Raw genomic sequence first — 24,183 nt, forward strand, 5'->3', positions numbered from 1 at the left:
AAACTCGCCTTTGGATGCGTTATTGGTGGAGGAGGTACAGTCTCGTCTTTCGCTTTGGCAGATCGAAGGATCTCTAGTTCTCTCTTCATATCCTCAGAACGCACCTCCAGCGACTGGTTCCTCCTGTGCACTTTGCTCAGTTCAGTCTATGGCAATCCAAGAAATATTAATAAAAAAAATAAAAAAAAAGGCCGTCAACGCCTCAATACAAGGATAACATGATCACCCTTGCCAGACGAACCAATCCATCGATGCAATAAACCGTTTGTGCAGGGCCTACCTGGACATCCTCCAGCTCCTGCGCCATCTGCTGCATGGATTCCTCCGCCTCCGGATCCCTCCGCGACTGTGTCTCGCCCGCGATAATCTGGTCCGTCATCTGGTCAATAACCTCCCGCTGCTTCTCACACATCCCGCCCAGTCTCTGTAGCATCCCCAGTGCCTCACAAAGCCCTCCCCTTTCTATCATTGGGTCGTCCAGTCCGTCCAGGGAGGTCTCCAGTGTGGACGAGAGCGGCACTAGGCCCAGTCGTCGTAGCATACTCTTCAGTTCCTTGACGGTGTTTTGCACTTGCTATTATGGGGGTGATATAAACTCATAGATAATTTAGTCCGTAAGGTCAAGGAACTGGTATTAGGAAAAAAAAAAAAAACAAAGTAGGCAAAGCAGATAAATCTCCTTCCTCTTTCTCTCACAACGCACTTTGTTTCCTTCATCTTGTGGTGTGGGTATTGTCGCGTTCGATTTCTTGCCAGAAGAGCCAGTCTGCTTCATGAGCCGCGTAAACCGGGTGGGTCCTAGAAGAGACTGCGTCGTTCTGGGAGCGGTGATCGCCTCTGTGATCGCGTCTATTGGTGGCTCCTCTTCTACTTGCTCAGTTGGCTCCTGATCCTTTTTGTCGGCGTCTTCATCGTCCTGTGGTATACCAGATTCGGGCTCGGGCTCAGGTTCAGACCCAGGTTTCGGCTCAAATTCCTGTTGTGGCTTGAATTGCGGCTCTGGTTCTGGCTCCGGCTCTGGCTCTGGTTTTGACTCTGACTCTGATTCTGACTCTGACTCTGACTCTGACTCTAACTGAGGTTCTGGTCGAGACTCTGGCTCGAGCCCTGGCTCTGGCTCTTGCTCTGGCTCTGAATCCTCGTCATCCAAAACCTCAGCCGGTAGCTGAATATGCCGACCGAGCTTGCTCTTGGATGGTTGTCTGCTTATGCCTGCACGACTGATCCCCTGAAACGGTTTCATTGCTGAGCGAAAAACAGGTTTCGGCGCCTCCGTCGTAGACCTATCACTATCTCTTTCTCCAGACACCCTCCTCGGCAAGGGTATAGATGTCCTTAATCCCGGTCCGACTCTCATCGGAAGTCCTGATTTTGGCGTTGGTGGTTTGAAGCTCTCTTTTTTTTAAAGGAAAAAGAAAAGACTCTCCGCATGAGTAATCACGTTCACATCAAATAGCTCATAGTCACTGTTAGAGTGCATTGAAGTCCCGTTACCATCTATCGACACAGATCGCACAGGCTTTCCTGGCCTGGACGAGTTCTCTATAGGTGGCCGTACAGGTAACAAGGTCCGTTTTTGCATGGGAGACGCCTTGGGCGCTGCTCTAGGATCCCGCTATTTCATCAGTAGGTATCAGAAAGACAACCCCTTCCTTCAGTGTCAATTTCTATTGACTCCAATGATAGAGACTCCAATGGGCTCGAATAAAAAGTAGTGATGATATATATATTACCACGCTCGCAACATATCGCTTTGACGTGCTTCCTGACCACTCTCGAAAGTGATCCTCGTTGGCGTCGTCCGCAAGAAGCATCTGCTGTTCCGACTGCTGTTGATTGTGGTATCTTGTCGGACCAAAATCCGGCGAATCCTCGTATTCCACTGCCTCCTGGGATCCACCGATGAGATACCTCATAATAGAGGTCGCTATGGTATATGAACAACGAATCATATGTCCTATGAGCAACCTAAACCAGATGTCGCACACAGATGTTGACTGTATCGCTTGCAGGGTAAAAACCATCATGTCATGTCCATCCCATGCTTGTCGTACCTGAATTATCGTCCGTCCGATGTGCTGCTCCACGCATCGGTCCCCGCTGGTATCTGTTCTGGTGCGAAACATTCCCGTCCACGATATCCGCAATCAGATCCAGGTCTGCATTGTCGATACTGTCGTCCTCTTCGTCGCGGTCGTGATCGTGGTCGTGGCCATGGTCATGGTCGTCACCATGCAGATGGAGCATATGAAAGTTGTCATCGCGCGTAATGCTGGGATGGTCCAAAGATCTTCCTGACGCCCCATGCGGGTTAAAGTCCTCCGAGTACGTCAGCGAGTCGTAATCGCGCGAGGGGTCCCAATCCGTCGCCATCGCACGCTTGTCTTTTGTGTGAAGGCTCAGCAATGGGGTGAAAAGAGCAAGGTGGGGAGCAGCAGGCGGAGAGAGGCTTCATAAATTAAGGTTCACCACACTCGCACGTTGCGCGATCTGCTCCAAGGCGTCGACTGGAGCCTCAGTGCAAAAAGCTCATTTTTGACTGTATGAAGACGGTACAGATCCTCGCTCATGGACCCTAGTCCTGATCGCTGCTACTGGAATCCCCCTCCAATGGTCCCTGCCCGCACCTGACGCATTAGTCCTTCGACTTTGTGCGACTATGGCCCATAAATTCGTATTCGTGCTGACCCTAGCCCTAGTCCAAAACTCGGCATTGGAGGTACTGCAATACCCAAGTTAAGCGTAAGACTCATTGGTAGACCCGCACACAACTTGTACAGTCGAAACCTGTCAGTTCGATCAAAGTTGAGTCCTAGTTCCTGCAGATCTGTCAATTCTCCAATCCGTGAACATATTAGATCCCAATCATGCTCTTTGAAGCAATCCTTCGTTCTTAGGAGTGATCACATTGCCGGGTTGGTAAACAATACGCGCGGAAGCATCAAATGAATAACCCGCGCATTGACGGATACCTAAGACCTTCTAAGATCTTGATACCTGAGCTATACTTGACAAACACCTTGATGGTCGATCGGTAGGGTAGAGTAAGTTTGTCAGTTGCCTACAGGAGCTCTGCAGCGACCAGATATTTTCGCTTCCAGTTAAAATCTGAGTTTACTTCAACGACCTCCTCTAGAGTTCCGACGATAGGTCCTCAGCCCTCAATGTAACCGACCAGCATCGAACGGTTTGCAAGAGTGTAAGGATCAAGCAACTACCCCCACCACCACCACCACCACCACTTCCTAACCCGCCTATAGCGTCCTTAACGTCCCCGCTGCCTCCGATGACATGTTGAATATTAGAGCATCGATCGTGAAGGGCATCGAGGAGGTCCTTTGCTTCCCTGGTCCGATCCAAGGGGACTCTTAGTTTGGTCAAAATGCAAGGGCGGTTTCCTTGTGATTTGGATGTGTGCCTCCGGGAGCAGGCTTTGCAGCAAGGCCAAGGCTGGTATGAAAATTCGATCCGCTGGTACCCACGGCCATTGTTCTGAGAATATTCGTCGTGTTCATTCATGAGTCTCTGACAGCTCTAAAGTCAGAGAAGATCGACATTTTGTATTTGCACGGACACGATCGATTTACCGCCATTTGAAAAGACAGCCAAGACTATCGATGAGCTCTACCGCGAAGGGCGTTTCGAGCACGCAAGGCACGTCAACTTTGGTGGATTGGCATGCCGCAGTATTTATTTTTAGTACTTCAGCTAGCTGATGGGTCTATGTGCCTTGTCTTGCTAGTTAGGATTGTCTAACTATACTTCTTAAGAAGCCACCCAGACCTACGGGATATGCGAACAGGCACGGCCTTTGAAACTCGTTTTAATGTATTGACATGCCGTTATTAGGACAATCTAGTTGCTCGTTCGGTAATTCTGGAGCTCCTCCCACGCTTGATACAGCTCGGAATTTAGATTTAGGCCTTCCATCCCATTGAGGGGTGGATTGCTCTCGCACAAATATAAGCTCGAGGGGGAGGTCATTGAGGTGTGGCCACTATGGCCCCAAGGTAAGCTGTGAATATGTGCGCTGCTTACGGCTTCCCAGCCATTACTACTTTGATAACGCGTAAATAGACCGCTTACGGATTCTAACACAAAAGTTGAAGATACCACTCGCTTGGCTGACGCTGCTCATTATCTTTCTCTCCTATCTCCCTCCTTGCTGAAGTAGCTTCCGTGAACGGCACTGGAGCAAGCTGAACATGGAGGACGTTCGGATTCTGGGAAAAGCTCTGCAGACCGACCAATTGGCGTTTACTAAGGCGACCTTGCGATAGGCGAGGCTTTGCTCGGGACTTGAGGCCAAGGATGGGGGGCTGTGATTGGAGCATTAAACCTGAGGCATTTAGAGGAGAATCTGGCGGATTTGGGAAAAGTGCTCTCCCTCAGACCATGGCCGATGCCTTTGGCCAAACATGGAACGCTGTCTGATAAACTAGCAATGAGCGATCCACATATGCTATGACAAATACAAGATGCTGCAAGGATCGCGTCAACGTTGTGTCTGATCAGAAAAGGTATCTTGGGCGTGGTATGGTTACACAAGATGGTCGGATTTGTCCACATGCCTTTTAGGCGTGCTCCGGGATACCCATAGGTTGACGCTCACTTTTCACTTCGACTCTCTTCGACCATCGCCTCGCTCTTCTCCTGCCAGCCCTCCCTTTGCTCTTTATCCTGCGTTCGCAACTCAGCAGTAAAGCCATGTCTACGGCCAAGTTATCCCTACCTCTTGACACTACGGTCAGCATTGTCGATAATGCAGTCCGCCCATCCACTTCCTCGCCAGCAACCAGCCCACCCCTCACATCTACCAGATGTCGCCACCTCCTTATCTTCGGATACAACACCTTTCAGTTTTGCTTCTCCATCGCCATGTTTTCTCTCCTCTTGCGGCTGATGTCCGTGCTCCCCAAGAACGTACCGAACAACAACCCACTATCGGATGCTATGGTTCAAATGCTTTCTGTCGAAGGCTGGATTCTAGTAGTCTACCTTGTATGGGGTCCATGTTATTTTCTACTAGGGAACACGAAGAACCTTTGTTCACCTTTCAGAACTCCATATCTCACCTATCAATATCTGCAGCAGGCGAGAAGAAGTACGGCTCGGACCCCGGATACCATAACGAATTTGGTAACAGATCAAGGTCGCGAGGAGAGCTTTTTCGACGGACACAGATCGCAGCGGCACCAGGAATGCGGCGACAACCAACTGGAGCCGGATAATCTCTCACGCGCCATGAAATCGTTCGGAAATGCGGCGGCCCTTGAAGACGGAAAGGCAGCAGCGATCGCAATGACCACGGATGTGGAGTTATCGCCGACTCTGCAGTTCGACTATCGCTTTGTGGTGTTTGAGGTGGTTCTTGCTGTTATTGTACATTTGGCGACACTGACTTTATTCGCAAGATGGACCATAGTCAACTTCAGAGCTATCCGCCAGGCCGCGAGTATGACCAACCAGATAGTGGCGAACAACACATCGCTATACTCAAACGTGCCCGCACAGACCGTATCCAGCATCTGGAGTTGTGTTCAAGTTCAATCGCTGCCGATGGAGATCCAGGATGTGTTGACGAACGTGACATTATGGAATAAGGCCGAGAACGGATGCACGCTACATCGAACAACTATCGGGTTAGGGATATTTGATCTATCGGTTATCATTGCAGAGTGCCTAATCAACTTGTTGTGCCTCTCGATTTTGATTTTGGTCAGTCCGCGGCGTATGGCAGCGCGCAAGGCGAAAGGGGTAAGCCAGGGACCAAGCAATGAGAAAGACAGCTCCACGATTGGCAGACAGGAAATCTCGAGCGACAATACGGATGTAAAAGAATCGGCAGACAGACAAAGCGAGGACTTGCCGCACTATTATGCAGGCGGCACTAGTGTTGGTCCACCAAGCTATAAGACATCTTCGTATGCATCGTCAACCTCCTCAACACCATCCGTACTCAGCTAAAGCGGCATTGGCAAAAATAAAGTGAGTCCTAAAAACGCGGAATGTCAGATCCTTTGGCTTGTAATCGGGAGTGTGTGCTCGACCGTTTAGGACGACCCTGGTAGACTATTTTCATGCCCCCACATCGCACTCGATTTCTCCAGGTATGCGAGTCAAATTTAGGGAGTACGCAAAACACAGCTCCTTCTACAGGACATGTATCTTTCTCAAGATAGTAGTGGGCACCATCCAACCATTGCGGGCGTTGACTTTTTTTTTTTTAGTTGCTGTTGTTCAAGGATAGTCCGTAATGCTCGCTTTCCGCACTGACCCATTTTGCAAAACATCCACAAGCTCAGTGTCACATGAAAGTATATTTCACTTATGATGCCATTCATTTTGACGAGGATGTGCAAAAATGGCTGTTGAAGTCCATCTCAGCTGGGATGGTTTATATTCTCGCTTATGAGCTGCAGCCCTGGTCGCTGCTGTTGCAACCACCTCCAATGATCCTGCTTGCACTCGCGGTAGTAGTCCTGCGGTTCAGAAACGATAAACTCGATCTCCTGCAACTTTGGCCACTCTCGTTTCATAAACTCGCACTCCTCGCGTCCCATTCCTGCCCAGAGCCGCTTTGTAATCGCCAGTCGCCGCAGTTTCTTCAGTCCTTGAAGGTGCCTTAGCGCCAGATCGATCGTCATACTCGTCGAGAATAAATTAACGCTCCCCTCTCCGTCGTGCCGTCGGAATTTCGGATCGATATCAAGTCCCAACTCTACAAGGTTTCTCATCGCCCCAATCCGTGAGTACATCCCGTCCAGGCACTCCCGCATCAGCGACTCGTCGTCCTCATCACGGCATGCCCGGTCAACGTTACTGGAGAGCGTTAGGCGGAGGACTCGAAGATTCGTGCATACCCAGGACGTTTGCAACATGTCTGCGTACGACAGCCTCGTTTCACATACATTCTTCCCGCCGATCTGCAGACCAAACTTCGTCAGCTGCCCACAGGCACTCAGCAGTCTCTGGATGCTGTTGCTGCTAATATAGCCCGTCAATGGAATCACGATCTCCTCCAGGGTCCCGTGGTGTTCTAAAAGCGCGTCCACAATCGGTGTATGGCAAAGGAGGTATGAAGCATGATACACCCTGAGACCGCTTCCGACGCTGGGTCCCTTACAGGCCCGCAAGAAGGCAGCGACTGTATTCGACATCGGCCATGAAAGATGATTCCCTGTATTGCCTCCAAATATATGTCGAATATTGAGGCTCCGGGTGTGAATGATGTCCACGAACTTTGTCGCGGTTTCGTGTGAAACCCAGGGGATTCTTAGTTTGGTCAATGTGCGGGGTGAGCTCAGTATGATTCGGGTGTAGTGATTGAGAGGCAGGTGCTGCGGCACGACCAATGTCCTTAGGCGAGACTCGGCTGAGATCAATTGCCCGTCCTGTCGGATCCTCACTATCATCTTGCTCAGTGCGGAGCTCTCGCCCAGATGATCAGCAGTGCTCATCTCGAAATAGCACTCCAATTCCTGAAGCGATCGCGAACACAGGCACCTCCAGATCAGTTCCATTGCCGGCATCCGTGGCATCGGATCCTCGTCATCGCCCACGAGCGTCAACTTCTCGAGTCGAGGTAAACATGTCTGAAGAGATTTAAATAGCCTCTCGCACGCTGTCGACGATTTGAGGATAGCCGCAGGAAGACTAAGCACAGAAAGATTAGGGTTCATGTCCAAGAGTGTCAGGATTTGGAGGTTGGGAGAGGAAGAACCGGTGATCCAAGAACGGCTCCCTCCATCTTCGGGGCCCACATATATTTCGAGCCGCCTCAGGTTCTTGCATGATATTGCGACGCTCGGCGTCGCGTCTGTTGTCGTTGAAGTGGTCGGCTCCGTCGTTGTTGCCGCCTCTGTAGATGTCGTAGTCGAGTCATTGTCGGCCGCACTTGGTTCCGTTTCAGCAAGGACGGTGTTCAGGATCTCCTCCGCAAATACAGTTACCGTGAGGTCCTGAATATCCTGCAAGTGTCGCCTCAGAGCCTTGGCGAAGTCGGAGTCGATATAAGCGAGTGATTCGATGCGGCGGACGGCAACGTCGTACTCTTTGTCTGTGCTGTATTCCATGGGTTCTTGAATCGCAAGTCTTTGATACAGCAGCGGGGCGAAACGAAGGCGCAAGTTCCTACTGACACGGACGCATTGGGCTATCGAGTATGGTGTCAGGTATTCCGCGACCGCTTCAGTCAGCTTAGGAACTTCGAAGATGGATTTTGGTGGTGGCATTGCTGTTTATGAGGGAGGAGAATGGAAAATGAAAGTCGCATCCCTTTTAAAGGACAAGCGGAGGTATGATTGCTCTGAATAGCCGCAGTCGCCATCTCTTCACATTTGGTGGAAACGGCGCGCTATCCGAATGCCATTCCCCTCTCGATGGGCAACAACCTTGTTCTCAATCATTAGCCAGTTTGCGAAACCATTTTTTGATGAATGATAGAGTTCACTTTTGAGTTTCTAATAAAAGGCTAAGTGTGCAGGTACTCTAATTAAGAGAGTATATGAAGCGTTTGCTCAGGAACCGCAGCCATGGCCCCTGCTGTTGCAACTACTTCCAATGATCCCGCTCACATGTCGGCGAAGTGGGTCTTTCTATTTAGAAACCTCGAGCTCGAGCCTGTACGCTCCTCTGTAAATACCAACTACTGCGGCATCTTCAGCCATGGCAGATGTCATAGTGCCGAGTCGACCTTAAGACTTGTAAACAGAACCATGGTTAACTATGATGATCGAAAAAAAAAGTCAAGGCCCAGATCTTTTAGATACCCAGGCGTCCCTATCTGATAACATATCAACACTGGAGACTTCTACACATGTAGTTCCCTGTCCTTCTGGGGTATGTGATTGTCAGCTCAGTTGATAATATCGGAGAGTTTCGATCAAGATACCTCAGAAGCCATGGAAATCCCAGGGCTTCTCTTGGATGTCTCTTTACCTGAGATAAGCTACCCTTGAAGTTTTCCAACATGACGGGCATGTAAGAAGTCTACAGTCATCACCCACCATCCCCATCCATGCTTCTAGTCCACATTGCTTCCGACCAGATGTTGCGAGTTAAGGGAACAGTCTTAAATAAGATCTCAGGTTCCAGGGCGTTCCCGACTTTAATCCAGAGGATCTTGATTTTAGTCAGAATCAGCGTGTTGATAGAAGCAACAACGATGAAACCATCGACTGAAACGCAATGTTCTTCCAATCTAAAATATCGGTATTTGCTGAACTCGAGGTTCTCATCGAAATCACAGTAGAGCTCCTGTAGCGACTCCAATGACGGGCATGTCCAAACAAAGGTCAATCGTTGACTCTAACAGGACATCCTTCTCGAAAACACCAATCGGTGACAGGCACCTGGATCGGGGTATTTACGTTTGAAGGGACCCCAAGAGTCGTTCGCATGCCTTGCTTGATGTTAGTATGGATGTTAGAAGGCTGAGTGCGATGATGTTGTGGTTGTTGCTCAAGAGGATATGGGTTCCGCTCCTAATAGCAATATGCCGGTTGGGGGGCTGGTAATGCAGCCACAAAAAACTCGAATGTTAGGTCCTGAATATCCTGCAAGTGGGCGTCTCAAAGCCTTGGTGACATCGCTTTCGCAGCGGCTTCAGTCAGCTCGGAGAAGTGCATTCAGATCTGCTAAAGAAAAGATTTCAGTGCTATGCTTATTGGGAGCACCAAGCTTGGACACATCCACCAGAAAAGGCTTCACGTTGGCTCTGGACATGCAGGTCTGAGGAACAGATCTGGCAGTAGCAACTGGCCCGACCGCCAGAGCGTGTATGATAGGATGATCGCATAATGAGGTGGGTGGAATTCAATAGAGCGGCCTTGCCCTTCTCCACACTCAAACGCCCCTTGAAATTTACTGGTCCCTTATTCGCTCTAGTTCAGGCACAAACATATTCTTTCTCCATTCCACCTCAACAACAGCATCAGCATCACACCAGCTCGTACTGCACGCAGACAGTACAGCAGCAGAGAAACGAGCTCATTCACAGGACACATCGCAATGCAATTCACAGGGAGCCGCTACATCGTCGCCGGCGTCACCCTCCTGATCGCATACATCGCCCTCACAAGCCAGATCTTTGTCTTCATTCCATGGTTCCGGACTATCTCCCTCACAAGAACCCTTCAGGTCCTGGTGCCTTTCAACATTGGCGTGGCGTTTATCTACTGGAACTATTACCTTGCTTGCACAACTGAACCTGGCTCACCGCCGCCTGGTTGGGGGGTATGTAAATTTCTCCCTTGTTATCACTTGTCTGACCACAGGTCTGAAGCCATGCATTGGAATGGAGTATTGACAGCTGTCTTCTTTGTCGAAATTACTGGAGGGTAGGCCCCTGAGGTAGTGGAAGTGTGTGAAGAATCTGAGGGCAGGGATCAGGAGGACAGACTTAAAGCAGAAACATCAACAGCGGCTGATGCAATAGGAGCAAAAACAGACAACATTGAGCATGGCCACTCGACCTCCATCAACCACAAGGAACCGCACCGCTTGAACCATAGACAAAAGAACCATCCTGACCCAAAGGGCTTCAAGACAACCTCGACCAATCTAATCAAAAAGAAGACGCCTCTACCACGGTACTGCAGGACATGCGAGGCCTTTAAGCCGCCTCGGTCGCATCATTGCAGGGTTTGCAAGAAATGTGTCCTAAAAATGGATCACCATTGTCCATGGATCAACAACTGTGTGGGACATTACAATTACGGGCATTTCATCCGCTTCATCACCTGGGTTTCGATCACGACGGGTTCTTGTATGGTCCTACTGCTCTGGAGGTTGGTGGACGCAGTCCAGAACGAGACCTACTACATGGTAAGGTGCAATGCTCATGTAATCTATTTCAAAATGACGATGCTCCAGGGCCCCTTTTATTTACTCCGCTAGTTATTTTGATATGGCTTTAACTTTATATTCCACGGTCCTATAGTACACTGGCGATGGTCCAACAAAGACACAGATCGTTTTCATGGCCGTGAACATCGTCGTAGACGGAGGCGTGCTTTTGGCGGTCGGGTTTTTGACAATATACCACCTCTGGAGCATGATCAGCAATACTTCGACGATCGAGGTCTGGGAACAGGAAAAAGTTGACGCCATGATCAAAAAAGGAAAAATCAGAAAGGTACCGGGCATTATTTTCCTCTCTATCGGTTTTCTTTCCATCGCCATTATCTTCAAAATAAGTACAGGTAATCGAACCAGTCGCTGATGCTGTCCTGTACAAATCATAGGTCAAATATCCCTACGATGTTGGTTGTCTCCGCAATTATCGTCAGGTCCTGGGGGAGAGCACTTGGTTTTGGTTGTGGCCACAATCCATGGTCGGCTCAGGCACAGAGTTTGATGTCATCCAAGACAAGGATGCGGCACTGATTTGGCCACCGCGCGAGTACCAGACATCTAAGAAGCAGGACAGGACGTTCGTTTCAGAATACGCATCTTCTTCGATTCGTCACCGTCGCAATAGGGATCTGAGCTCAATGGAAACACCTGTCAGTCCAGATGGTAACGCCAGCAATAGAAGGAGCAGGAGCGGCAGAGACGATCGTGCATCGGCAAGGCCGCCGTCTCATTTCCCTACCCATGTTCGTCGCGGTAGCGAGGGCTGGATTGTTCAGGATTTGACGGTTCAGCAGCGTGCAGAATTATATGACAAGCAGATGCAGTATCAGCGTGAGAATGAAAGGCACCATGATCAAGAGGATGGAGAAGATGAGGACTACCTGGAGGGTTTGTCAGACATTGAAGACGGCGTCTATGGGGGACTTCCTGGTGGGATGCAGGGCAGCCGTCATTATCAGGAGTCCGAGGATTACAACGACGATGGTGCTCAGCGCGATGGGGATGAGGCGCAGGAGAGTTCAGAGGAAGACAATGATATCCCCTACGATGTTGCCAGCGATGAGTACGATGATGATGGATACGGTGACAATGATGAGTATGAAGACGAAGATTTTGACGAGCAGAATCCTTATCTCGCCTATGACGAGGACGAAGAAGAAGGGGATGAGCAGGAAGGCGATGTGGACGATGATGAGGTAACTCTCCAGGGCCAGGATCGACACAAGATCGGGCGCTTCTTTGATCACCTCGATAATTCTGGCACAGCATTTGATGGACGGGAAATTGACGAGTGGGACGAAGGCGAGGGTGTGGATGTGGGATGTCGACCTCCAGGGCTGAATGGGGCCGATATATCATCTACGCTGCAGCGCGAGCCCAAGAAGAAGACCTTTTATACCATGCTGGTCGAGCGCGAACAGGCACTGAAGAAGCAGAAGGCGAAGGATTACAGTAAATAGTGTTAAACCTTGATATGAACTTGCACGAGCCACGATGCTTCTTTCTCCACGATAGCATGAACACTTGATAACGCCATGATTCCAAATTCGTCCTCTGCCGTGGTACGACGGTTAAAAGCTGCCACAATTAATTTCCTCCGCTCATTAATTCGACGTTAACACGATAATGCCGCTCTTTATTTTCTTTTAAACAATTGTCTGCGTGAAGATGATGGTAATAGTAGGGATGTGAATAAGCACTGGATCAAGCAATGTTGGATGCGCGAAGGTTGTGGACAATGCTGTCTGATTCTTCCAGCTTGTCAAACCCTTTACAGTGTTTGACGACGATCTTTTTGTTGGTCTCCTGTGCATGTCCACCTAGCAACATCTCATCCATGACTTGATATGCCTAGTGAGAAAGGATTTGATATTCATATGAAAAAAAAAAAAAAAAAAAAAAAAAATGATCAGAAACTTGATCTTTGTACCACGGGGCCGCTCCATATAGCTCCCTTTGGGGTGTCACCACAAGTAGCATGGTTCATGCTTCTTCCTTTGCTTACCGCGGAGTAATTGTAGATGATGTCGAGTTCGCACACGTTTCCAAAGTACTGATCCAGGCATTCGACATATTTGTGAAGCACTTCCAGTCCTGACAGCTCATTGTCGTTCCAGTCGATTCCAAAGCAAAAGAACAGCGAAGCGTATCTATATCGACAATAAAAAGAAAATAAAACGATTAGCGTGAGAAATTCAGGGCATACGTATCAATCCAATACCCGTTTCAACCCAAGAGTCAACTAAACCAAAACACATCCCAAGTCGTTTCCATAAAGGCATCCTCACCTCTTGTAAATGGCCTTTCCTCGTGCCTCGCGCCTTCCCTCGAGCTCCAGAATGTTGCACATGCCTCGTTTTCTTGCCAGGATCTGTGTCACGACATCCTGACTGAGCGACGCCTTTTGTTTATCCGTCATGTATTGGTACCACCGCGTAAGGCGGATCTTGCCCTGTCTGTTGAAGATGAGAATGAAGTTGATCTAAAGTCGGACACGCCAAAAGAAAGCAGGAGGAGTAGGAAGGAGGCCCGGTTAGGCAGGGACAGCTGAACTGCGTATTATACGAGACGGAAACCATTGTAGCGGTGTGCCACCCCCTGTGGTTCGAGAAAAGGCCAGATTCAGGGTAGAGCATGGCTCCTGTGGTTGCTGCAGCATCATCAGTACCATCGCGCGTCGTTAGGAGATCTAATTGGTATTCTGGCCCTTCTGCTAAGTCGAAATAAAGGGGTTTTCGCTGCAAATATGTATCCTGCAAGAGAAGAGGTGATGCTGGCGCGATAACGAACGGTAGATGAGTGATGAGATGTGGTATGAGGAACTCGAAGGACGAATGATGATGCGAACGTGCAAGTTGAAACCTGTCATCCCCCTGGAAAGCTCACTTTCAATTGCAACAGTCACTTGCTGCTTTCCCCCCCCCTCCTCCACATGGCATTAGGCGCGTTTTTTGTATAACCGCTTCGTACCGGGGTCCCCTAGAACACCATCTATGCCAATGGACGCTTTTTTTTCCTCTGTCCAAGCAATCGCCGGTTGCTTGTTTCAATGGTCGCTCGAAAAGTCATCCCCTGGCGCCGTCAGCCTGGTTAAGGGAGTGCACGATGTGCTCGATTGCTCTGCAAGGGACAAGGAACCCCCATTGAAGCTGTCGCAGTCGGGCTATACAATAGACCTGGATACGTTCCCCGTCCCTTCAGTTGTATCTTCTGAACCTGGAGACTCGCAGCAGTAGCATATACCTCAATGTGCAATTTGCTATAGCCTGGAACATGGCTATATACATGGAGTAATTGAGAGCCGGCACTTTTCAAACCCAAATTTAGAACGAGCTGCGAGCAGGGAACTGTACGCGCGCAATTGAAGATGGTGTAGCAAGTGCCTGGTTCAGGACTGATGGCATCTGCGGGAAGGTCAGATGGGAGGATGGTCTAAGAAGATGGGAGGAAAAGTAAGGGCGGGGGATGGGGATGGACGTGAAGGAGGGTACACGAGAAGCAAGCAAGGAGCATGGTATAGTATAGTTGTGTGATATTTTTGCGCCCAGTTGAATGAATTGAAGACTGAAGAGATTCGCTCTCCCGCTCACTTTGTCTTGACTCGGCTTTCAACTCCTCCTTGTTGTGCTTCCTCATCTTCTGCTCCACCCTCCTCAGCCTCATCCCCATCCCCCTCCTTCCTTCCTTCTTTCCCTCCGCTCATTCTCATCAACCAAAACAACAACACCTCCCCCCGCCCCTTGCTTCATTCAAACCTACTTTGCTACCCATTCCCCCTCTGACCGTTTTTTTTATCGACTTCAGAATCCTTCTCCCCCGCCTCTCTTTTCAGGCACCATCATCTTCCTTCCCTTCGCTTCATTGCTGCTGCTCACCCACATATACCACTTCCTGACCTCCTTCTCCCATCTCTAATTCCACATAATGTCTTGCGACCTGACCGATCCCGCCATCCTCGAGGCCTACCAGGAAATCATCTCAGGCGCACCCACTAACTGGTATGGCCAGCCGAGCACTGTGCCCTTGAATCGATATAACGTGCAATTAGGAAACGAAATATGCCATTAATCATGCATCTAATGCGCCTCACACCTCCTTTTATGCTAGGCTTATCCTCGGTTACCATGACACAAGGGACAAGATCTCGCTCTACTCTAAGGGGACCGGTGGACTCGAGGAATTGACCGCTAATCTCAAGGAGGAGGTGCTTTATGGATTCGTCAGGATTGAGGATCGCTTTGCTCTCCTCGCCTATGTCTCCGAACAAGTCAGGTAAAAGACATGCAACCCTACAGCCGCAACCATTCATGCAGCTGGTATCATGCGTCTCTGTCTGCTCGGCCCCCTGCACTTGTTATCAATAATCTAGGCCACTGCTACAATATGAAGCTAGGCAGAAGCTCTAACGATGGCTCTCTTATTTTCATCTTCCTTTTTATCCTGCACCGCATCTCTACTATGCTCGCCACCTATTCATCGCATCAGTGGTCTTCGTCGTGGTAAGGAGTTCGTGGGGTTTTATGAATGATACACCACAAGTATGGCACGTCGTTGCAGTTGGGTTGAGTCCGCTTCTAGTTGCTTACATGAACTTGATTTGTCGCATAATAGCGCGTGCGTTGGTGCATGGTAAGGCTGTTGGCGCCCTCTTCAAGGCCAGCAATGCCCAGATCAACACCTCGAGCCTTGCAGAGTTGACCGAAGAGAGAGTGCGCGCTCGTCTCGGATTGACTGAGGGACCACCAACTCCAGAGGCTTCTTCGCCCGTCATGTCCTCGACACCTGTGCCCGTCGGATCCCCAGTCCCAGCACCCCGCCCTGTGACCCCCGTGTCGCCTCTACCAGTTGCAGAGCCCATCGCTATCGACACCGTTATTCAACAGCAGCAGCAGCCCGAGGTCGCAACTCCTAGCCCCACTGCCAGGACTGCTTCCCCTCGTTCAGGACTCTCGACTCCCAGAACTGAGCGTCAGCTGGAAATTGAGGCTGCAGAGCGCAAGGTCCGCGAGGAGATGGAGCGTCAGAGGCGCGCCGAGGCTGCTAAGCGTCAAAGAGAGACTGAAGAGCGTGAGGCACGTGAGCAGGAACTCTTTGCTCAGAAGCAGGCCCTTGAACTGGAGCGCAAGCGCAAGGAAGAGACCGACAGAGTTGCACGTGAGGCGATGAAGAGGCAATTGATCGAGATGGAGAGACTCCGAGGATTGGGGCTTTCTGGATACATTACCATTCAAAGCGCTGGTTCGCCTTTCTGGAAGCGCCGCTTCTATGCGATGCGTGGACAGGTTCTGGCTTTCTTCAGGGACGAGAACGACCGCGCGCCTGTCTCGCAAGTGAACCTCGCTGGTCAGGTCGTACATGTTGAGGATGCCTCGCTCGAGGTCTTGATCCCCAACAGCTTCCGCGTTGACCTGAAGAATGGCGATACTCATTATTTTTTCAGCGACACGACCAAGGACAAGGAGATGGCTATTGCTGGATTCATGAAGTGCAATGAGTCTCCATAATTCATATAGACAGGAGATATGGACGAGCTGGTCAATTGTTGGGCTAAGCTACTGAAACAACCATGCCCGCGCAAACGAAGGTCGCCATTGACCATCTGAACAAACGCTTGCATTACATATACAAAAACTATTCAAATAAATATAAACATATACAGTTTTTAATTTACACACTATTTTACACTAGAAGACGGACATGGTGTATGGCAGCGCATTGAATTGGTTAGCAAAGGAATGTGGGCAGGCAAGCCCAAGCATGATGCGCTTTATCTGACAAAGTTTATTAGTATCGAACATTGATGAAATAGGGGTGGGTTACACTGATGCACGGACATGTCCCGAAGTCCGATTACGCACACGCGAAGTAGATCTCCTTTACTGCGACCCACCACTACGGTACAGGACAGTAAGGAAATGCTTCAAAGGGGTAAGGAGAAGGAGACAGAGAGCGAGAGAGATTCATACGCGCGTACTTGTCTTGACAGCATTGTTGATAACCAGGCTTCGGACTCTATCGTTTCGGCCGCGGTTATCCCTGAAATCTCCCTCTATCAGCACAGCAAGCCAAATGCGTCTTTTTGGCGCAGCCCATGGACGACTTGGACAGCGAGGGGGTGGAGGGGCCGCCTAGTGATCTGCAGACTACAAGCGGTGTTCGAAGGGAAGTCGCTCCTTTTGTCCCTTCTTTATACCGCTAATTTCTGTCTTTTGCAGTCATGATATAATATCCACTCGATATCCTTATTTTAGGCACATCCTGGAAGTCGGGGGAAAGCAATGTGAAGGCACAGATAGATGTGGATTGAGAGCTTTAATTGAAGTGCATAAGACGAGACCTGATGGTTCGTATCAGCTTGTCAAATGGCGGCAGGACATAAACGCTGGAGGTTCACAAATAGAGGAGGGGCATAAGGAGATGAACGGACAAGGCCACATGGATCCGTGGCATCATACGCACTGCCGTCATCATCATCATCATCATCATCATTATCATAGTCATTTTAGCCCCCGTCCTTTTGCGCGTTTTGTTTCTACTTTCCCCCATTCCACACATGAAGAATGAAACAAGTTATCATAGGCCACCGATACTATACTTTCTAAAATCATCCCTACCCTCCTTCCTTCTCCATCTCTTTCGTCTGACCTCGACTCGGCTGTCCATCTCCTACGCCGCTCTTTATCCCCTTCTGCTACTGCTCTCCTTCGCTCTGCGCTATATCTGCTATACAGATTTCTTTGTCCTAGAAAGCACATACCGATCCTCACATCAGCCGCGCGTTGTTTATTCTTCGTTGTATCCTCTCAGCGCACGTTTTTTACGTCTCCTCGACGAGCGTCTCACCATATTTCTTCTCCCTTTTCGGAGCCTCAGTCCGTCAAAAAGCAATCTATCTAGTTAACCATTCGATCAAGCCCTACTCCTTACTCAAAAGCTCTTGCTCCCACTCAAAAATCCCACCGCGCTGCGCCCGTGATACCACTACTGTCCTGCTTCTCATCTATATATTCATTTGTCTCTCTTTTTTGTTTCTTGCTTTCGTTCTTCGTTCCTATCCGTCCTACGATCCTCCTCATTCACACTCCACGCTTCACACTCCACGTTTCACATTTCACACTTGCATTCTCTCCCTTTCGTCGGCCACTTCCACTCCTCCACACTCTTCGCTGCCGTTGAATGCCTATCCTCAAGCTGTCGTTCTTCCTGGGTCCAAAGGATCAAAAGCAGCCATGGAGGTAAACACATTCTGTGCTACACAAATGTCTGTGCTTCCTTGATTACGGTGTATCATATCTGCATCCCCTTCCCCTATTGACCCTTCAAAATGCCAGAGCATCATGCTGTCATCCTGCCGATCTACTCTGAACTTTGAACTGTTGGTCCTATTTCAAATGGACAGCAGCTTTCCAGCAAAGACACACACGCAGAAAGGGGGAGAAAGTGTGGTATACACTCCCCTTTTCTTCAGATAGTGGTACATGTGGTGCTTCATGATGATTCAACGGCTTCTCTCCCGGTTGCACAAAGAAGCCTCCTCCCCCCTTTTTGTGGTCAATGTGGATGAGTCCTTAGGCTCAGATCACGTCGCCATTAGTCGTGTTCCGAATCCACGTCCTCGTCTCCGCTCCCTTCCCGCAAGGGACACCTTCGCCCCCACCTCGTAACACCCCATCTCATCACCGCCTTACTTTCCAATGCGTCAATAGCTACAACACATCAGCCCCGTCGATGCCCTCGGCCTCTGTGCTGGGGCCACTGAGGAAGCGCGAGTACCAGACACGGCAGCAGCAGATCAGACAAGGAACCCCACGCAGGATCGGCTGCCAACCTCAGCTACAGGACGTGTACCATGTCTCTGAACAGAACATCCTCACGCCCTCCAGCAGCCCAGATGCTCCTAGCAGTACTAAGGCAGGTATTGCACCCGGATCGCCAGCAAAAGCACAGGAACCAGCACTACGATCCACGTCCAGTTCCCCCAAATTACCAGTAGTTCACCCACTTTCATCACTTTCAAGCTCACCTTCACCCTCGTTATCACCATCGCTGGGGTCGCATGGTAAAAGCATTACGAGGATGGGTCAAGTAACGGAGTTCGGCGGCGGTACTTCCTCCAATTCTGTTGCGGAGTCATCAAGCTCAGCGTCGTTGAGGAGTCCACATCTTTCCGTAGTCCAGTTGGGCGCCGGCAGTAGGCGTATGTCTACGCCATCCATGTCGACAACTTCCCAGCAGATGCCCTATCACTCGGTCAGGACAGAGTCTGCAGCGTCGTCGTCATCGTCCCCTTGCCATAGTACAACTGTAGCGCCGCGTCTCAACTCAGCACTCTCCGCCCCTCGTACCTGGATCGCCTCCTCAACAGAATTGCCTTCTCTTTGTGTGGCGGACGAATCGAATGGGTATTACAACACTGAGACTTGTCAGCGAGCGCCTTCAGCTTTATCAATGACTGGATACAGCTACAGCAATAAGTTGGATGCGACTTCCGATCTGGTCAGTTCCGGGATCCCTGCTATTATCGATGAGCGCGACTACTGCATGGAAGGATACGACAAGGCCTTTGCGGCGACGTGGTTCACTCACGAGGAGGTGCTCTTGGGAACCAAATGTAACAAGGTAACATGGATCAGACAAAAAAAAAAAAGGCGTTGGGAGAGAATAAAGGGTAGAGCTAGTGGTATATGGATAACGAACACAGCATTGAATTACGTGTTGTTATGCTCCAGTATCTATGAGGCAGCCCACTAACCAACAGTTCCTTGAAAACACTGTATTCCTAAATAGATCATCATGTTAAACACCCGCACGGACAAGCGCACGATCATAGGACGCCTGGATGAGTGTCTTATGGAAAGCACCGAGAGCGCTCTCGCGCATGTCAGGGACCTGGCTGCGAAGGAAGACAGTTTTACCCAGATGAAGACACCAAATGTTCGCAGCTCCTTTGGTCTCCAAAACACGTACCTTCCGCGAGGAGGATTAGGGAGAATGTACGACAGCAGTATCGCCAGTAGCACCAACAACAACGACCTGGGATTGGCGCACACTTTGGAGAGAGGGCTCAGGTTCTTCAACCCCGGTCGTCGATCGTCTACCCCTTCATTGGCGACCGCAGCCAGCCCCAACTCTTCATCACCAACGGCTACCAATTCAGCCACGAGTCCAATCGCTACCGCTGCGGCATCAACAGTAGTAACGCAGGCGGCAGAAAATGCCATCAATGGCGCAAACACCAACATTACTACGAACTCACCAGGGGATATGAGCCCAGGAACGCTGAACAGCATTGCAGCTGCGTCCACATCTACAGGCATCCGATCACTATCCATCAATCCATCCAGGACGCTTCTCGCGATCGGCTCCGGAGACCCTTTCCAGGTGACGATCTACGCAATCCCAGAGTTTGAGCCCGTGGGGATGATGTACGGACACACGGACCTGGTGTTCTCACTGACCTGGATCTCAGACACGGTTCTGGTGACGGGCGCGAGGGACGGGTCGATGCGTGTTTGGACCATGGGGTCGCCCGTGCTGACGAATTTGCACTCAGTCACACGCGAGGTCAAGGTCCACCTTCCGGTGATTACGCGTGCAGAGGTAAGGACTAAGGTCCGCGATCTAGCGCTTAACAAGACAACAGGAGTAAGTAGCTGGGGCTGAAACCGTTTTATGAGAATCAGCGTTGCAAATTGATTGCTATTCTTACCTATACCTTGGTGAAAATGACTAGCAATTGATGACATTGACAACTGAAGGGTATGTCAAGCTATGGGATCGCGAGTCGTACGTCCAAGTAAGTGCATCTTTCACTTCGGCGATACACGTTCTACCATGTAATCAAACAATGCGACCATTGTGAGGGAGTTTTCCTGCGCATTAACATCTATATTCTTTTCTTTTTCTTTTTTTTTGCATTACTCTAACCACAGCTCTCAAAGTTGAAGCTGATCCATTCGACTGAGACCGTGTGCCTGACCGCCAACTCGGATGCAAACCTCTTTGCCGTCGGTTCACAATCCCACATTTCGATCATCGATCCCCGCAGCACATCCATCGTCCACGACATAGATTCATGTGATGAAGGCTGGGGTGTCCGCGCCCTCGACTTTAAGAGCCACATCATTACCACGGGCGGAGGATTTGGCCGTATCGGTTACTATGATGTTCGCGCACAACGGTACCTTGATGGGTTCAACAACGGCGAGAGTACAAAACGGTTCCAGGAAATCGGACCTGGCTGGCTCGTAAGTGATCCTTAAGCTTTCTTTTTGAAGGAGAAGGTTGTCGGTTCAGCAAAAAAACGATATTGACTATGGCTTTTTCTACGCGTCCCTTTTCTTTCTTTCTTTCTTTTTTTTTTTTTTTTTTTTTTTTGTTGACGACAGAATCGAGATACTGCGTACGCGATGTCGATCTCAGGCATCACGATCCGGAATGCGGTGTATACGTTGGAATACGACTCGACGGGCACAAGGCTATTTGCAGCAGGTGGACCACTCCAGCTCGGACTCTGCGGCGCCTACGCTGCTCTGTGGGCATAAATGCAGCCAAGCAAGCCTGGCAGCTCTCTGCGAGACTCTTTCACGATCAATAGATTAGACAAACATACGCGCGCTATCACACACACAAACAATATTAATCACCATAATATTTTAGGGCTGGGAGAGAAAGTTTACGGGGGATAGAATGAGGGCCGATTTGCTCAATTATCAACTACGATCTTGCTAATACTTTGGCGAGAACGTTTTCGGAAAAGCGTAGGGTTTTATTTGAAGTTTTGATTGTATGTGGGCATATTAACCCCCCCCCCCCCCCTTTCATTATCATTATTATCAGTAAGACGCGACCGACCGCTGCCGCTGCTACTGCTGCTGCTGCTGCTTCATCTGTCTCTGCTGCGCCAGCCTTGTCTTCTGCATCTCCAGCACCCGTTCATAATACTCGATGCTTATACTCAGCTCCTCGTCGCTATAGTCATGTGCGCCTCCCTCCATAAACAGCCTTCGTGGCGCTTGCTGCTGTTGCATCCCAAAGCTCGTCGCCGTATCCATCGAAAATCTGTTCCCCGATGGATAATCCTCTCCGGTTGAGGTCCACGCTGCCGCCATCACATCTGCCGCTCCAAGGTCCGTATACCCCACCTCATTGCCGCTTTCATAAACGCCCAACGCATACTGCACGCTCAATTCAGTCTGTGCCGAGAGCACCCCCGACGACGTAGACGGAAGCGGAAGCTGGAAACCCCCGGCTTCCTTTGCTGCACGAGGTAAAAGGTCTGTCGGATTTTTGTCCGTCCATCCATAATGGTATGCCACCGCAGCTGATGAAAGCATAGGGTTGGACCCTGGTGTAAGCGGCTGTGGAGACACAGAAAGCACATTTGCTGCAGTGAGGAGTGATGACCCATATTCGGCGGGCATTGTTTCTGGTGAGTAGTATGGATTCGTAGCATCAAAGACTACATCGACAGCCGCTCCTGGAGTCGTAATTATGCCAAGGTGCCATGGAAAGCCTTGATTAAAATCGGAAGCACACGATTCAGGGACTTGGAAGGGAGTTGGCTGTCCTTGCTGCTGGTATAAGAGCTGCTGAAGCGCAGGTAAAGGCGGGCTTGTGTCCTGGTTATGCTGCAGGTGAAGTGTCGGGCTGGGATGCATCGCCAGGGTAGCAGTGTGGTCTTGCATTGGAGGGTCGAGCTCCATATACGTCATGTCGATGCTACTCCTTCTGCGCGCTGGTACTATGAAGTCCATGGCGGTAGACATAGTTTGACGTAGGCTTGAGGTCAGAGACATAGTCGCGACGTCTGAGATGATCGGTATCGCGGATAACGCGGTCACCGAAGTACTGGATATATCAAAATGCCCAGCAGCGTGAGTCCAAATTTGTGGCGCGAGCATCGCACTGGACTCCAGCAAGTGGTCCGGCACGATGGATGCAGCGGACGGATCCTGCAGTCCACTGCTTGCGAATGGTGATAAAGTGTTTAAGATAGACATTAGAGTTGACGGGGCATGGTCTTGCTGTGAATGGACAGGAACGAGGTCACCGGCGGATGGCGATGGGGTCGTCGGGCTAGAACCTTGGACCGCAAACGCGAACGCTCCCGGATGATCCATGCTATGTATCATAGCGCAGTCTTTCGGGAAGGAATCTTGGCCTGCTGTGCCATATTTTTTGCTAGTAGATCCCGATACCGGTGATGATGCAGATGGAGATCGACCGCCAGACCGGTGCTTGTGTTTCTGGGTCGATGTCAGCTTTGAGTCACCCGAAAAGTCGAGAAGCGCCGTTTCTGTTACCACAAACCTTTTCTTCTGTGCAGGTTTCGCTAGCCTACTCTCACTCTTCATCGCTCTTTGGCTGCCCTCCGGCTCAGACCCATCCATTTTCCGAACCTCTACAGACGGAGACGGCGCACGCGAAGACGTGTCCACCTGATCTTTTGTATGAGCCTCCACACCAGTGCCACTCCGCCTCTTGGACTGACCCGATCGCGCTGGCGAATATTTGTACGTAGGGTACAGCGATTCATGTCTCAACTTCTCCTCATTTGCCTGCTGACGATAAAAGTTCTTCACCGATTCCGACTCGTTCCTCCAGAGCTGCCCTGCGAGCTGCGAAACGACCTTGTTATTCTGGTTCCCATACCAGGCCACAATCAGCGGATGTATATGTGTCCGGTACTTGATGAAACAATTTGACGCCCGCTTAACCTTCCCTTCCTCCCGCGACTGCTTCCTCGCCTTTTGCTGAATAGCCGATTGTGTCTGCACATATGTCCCCATTGCTGGCGGTTTCGGACGTGGCGCAGCTGGCGCGACATTATTGATGAACTGAATCGGTTTTGGGGTTGTTGCTGTCGAAATAGATGACCCTGGCTCTGTTCCTGCGCAACTCGAACGTCTGACTGTTGTCGCAGAGGTCTGTGTGTAACGCTGCGTGGTCGTCTTAACAATTGATGACCCTGAAATCTTGTTTTTTTTGTTCAAATCTGAGAGTGATTTAATTGTGTTGTGATGCTGTGTAGTGTTGGCGAGGGTGGGTTGTGTGATTGGGGGGCAAAGTGGTGAGGATGCATCGCTGATGGTGCTTTTTGGGGATTGAGAAGAGGGTGGTGTCAGGTGTGGACAGAACGGTGGAGGGGAGTGCTTCTTGGGTGTATGGGAGTTGTCAATAACCTCTCCTGCTTCAGTGTCCAGGAACTCGGCTGTCCTCTTGGGTGGTTTCCGGCAGAGACCTGGAAGAGAAGGATATGTCTGGTAAGCATCTATCTGGGGGATGTGCTGTGCTAATAATCCGCAGACGCGCCGTTGGCGGAAG

The 24,183-nt window shown here is 50.1% G+C and overlaps 6 protein-coding genes across 6 annotated transcripts; 4 read left to right on the forward strand and 2 right to left on the reverse strand.

Moving 5' to 3' along the window:
- Nucleotides 1–4,707: 4,707 nt before the first annotated feature.
- On the forward strand, nt 4,708–5,967 carry BC939DRAFT_508056 (uncharacterized protein; the record flags this gene model as incomplete). The annotated part of the gene is made up of 2 exons (XM_051560959.1): nt 4,708–5,001; nt 5,092–5,967. The coding sequence occupies 2 exons, from the start codon at nt 4,708–4,710 to the stop codon at nt 5,965–5,967; spliced, it is 1,170 nt and encodes a 389-aa protein (XP_051406741.1).
- Nucleotides 5,968–6,211: 244 nt separating this feature from the next.
- On the reverse strand, nt 6,212–8,384 carry BC939DRAFT_33345 (uncharacterized protein). The gene has a single exon (XM_051551621.1). It carries the CDS (start codon nt 8,232–8,234, stop codon nt 6,384–6,386), a length of 1,851 nt encoding a protein of 616 aa, XP_051406742.1. The 5' UTR covers nt 8,235–8,384; the 3' UTR covers nt 6,212–6,383.
- Nucleotides 8,385–9,861: 1,477 nt separating this feature from the next.
- On the forward strand, nt 9,862–12,708 carry BC939DRAFT_33372 (DHHC palmitoyltransferase-domain-containing protein). Its single transcript, XM_051551622.1, has 4 exons — nt 9,862–10,236; nt 10,345–10,827; nt 10,943–11,137; nt 11,247–12,708. Exons 1-4 carry the CDS (start codon nt 10,012–10,014, stop codon nt 12,315–12,317), a joined length of 1,974 nt encoding a protein of 657 aa, XP_051406743.1. The 5' UTR covers nt 9,862–10,011; the 3' UTR covers nt 12,318–12,708.
- BC939DRAFT_403511 (AP complex, mu/sigma subunit) lies at nt 12,562–13,339 on the reverse strand (the record flags this gene model as incomplete). Its single annotated transcript, XM_051552744.1, has 3 exons — nt 12,562–12,708; nt 12,863–13,007; nt 13,146–13,339. Coding segments are annotated over 3 exons (486 nt in total), but the record flags the coding sequence as incomplete, so codon positions are not given.
- A 1,107-nt stretch (nt 13,340–14,446) lies between these two features.
- BC939DRAFT_468174 (uncharacterized protein) lies at nt 14,447–16,527 on the forward strand. The gene is made up of 4 exons (XM_051557879.1): nt 14,447–14,855; nt 14,965–15,129; nt 15,343–15,356; nt 15,469–16,527. Exons 1-4 carry the CDS (start codon nt 14,782–14,784, stop codon nt 16,359–16,361), a joined length of 1,146 nt encoding a protein of 381 aa, XP_051406745.1. The 5' UTR covers nt 14,447–14,781; the 3' UTR covers nt 16,362–16,527.
- A 2,778-nt stretch (nt 16,528–19,305) lies between these two features.
- Nucleotides 19,306–21,401, forward strand: BC939DRAFT_481812 (WD40-repeat-containing domain protein; the record flags this gene model as incomplete). The annotated part of the gene is made up of 5 exons (XM_051559059.1): nt 19,306–19,476; nt 19,645–20,457; nt 20,591–20,653; nt 20,790–21,104; nt 21,246–21,401. The coding sequence occupies 5 exons, from the start codon at nt 19,306–19,308 to the stop codon at nt 21,399–21,401; spliced, it is 1,518 nt and encodes a 505-aa protein (XP_051406746.1).
- Between the last annotated feature and the right edge of the window lie 2,782 nt (nt 21,402–24,183).

The sequence above is a fragment of the Gamsiella multidivaricata genome (assembly GCF_025024155.1).
Source record: "Gamsiella multidivaricata strain RSA 2152 chromosome Unknown BC939scaffold_116, whole genome shotgun sequence".
NCBI classification, from domain to species: Eukaryota; Fungi; Mortierellomycota; class Mortierellomycetes; order Mortierellales; family Mortierellaceae; genus Gamsiella; species Gamsiella multidivaricata.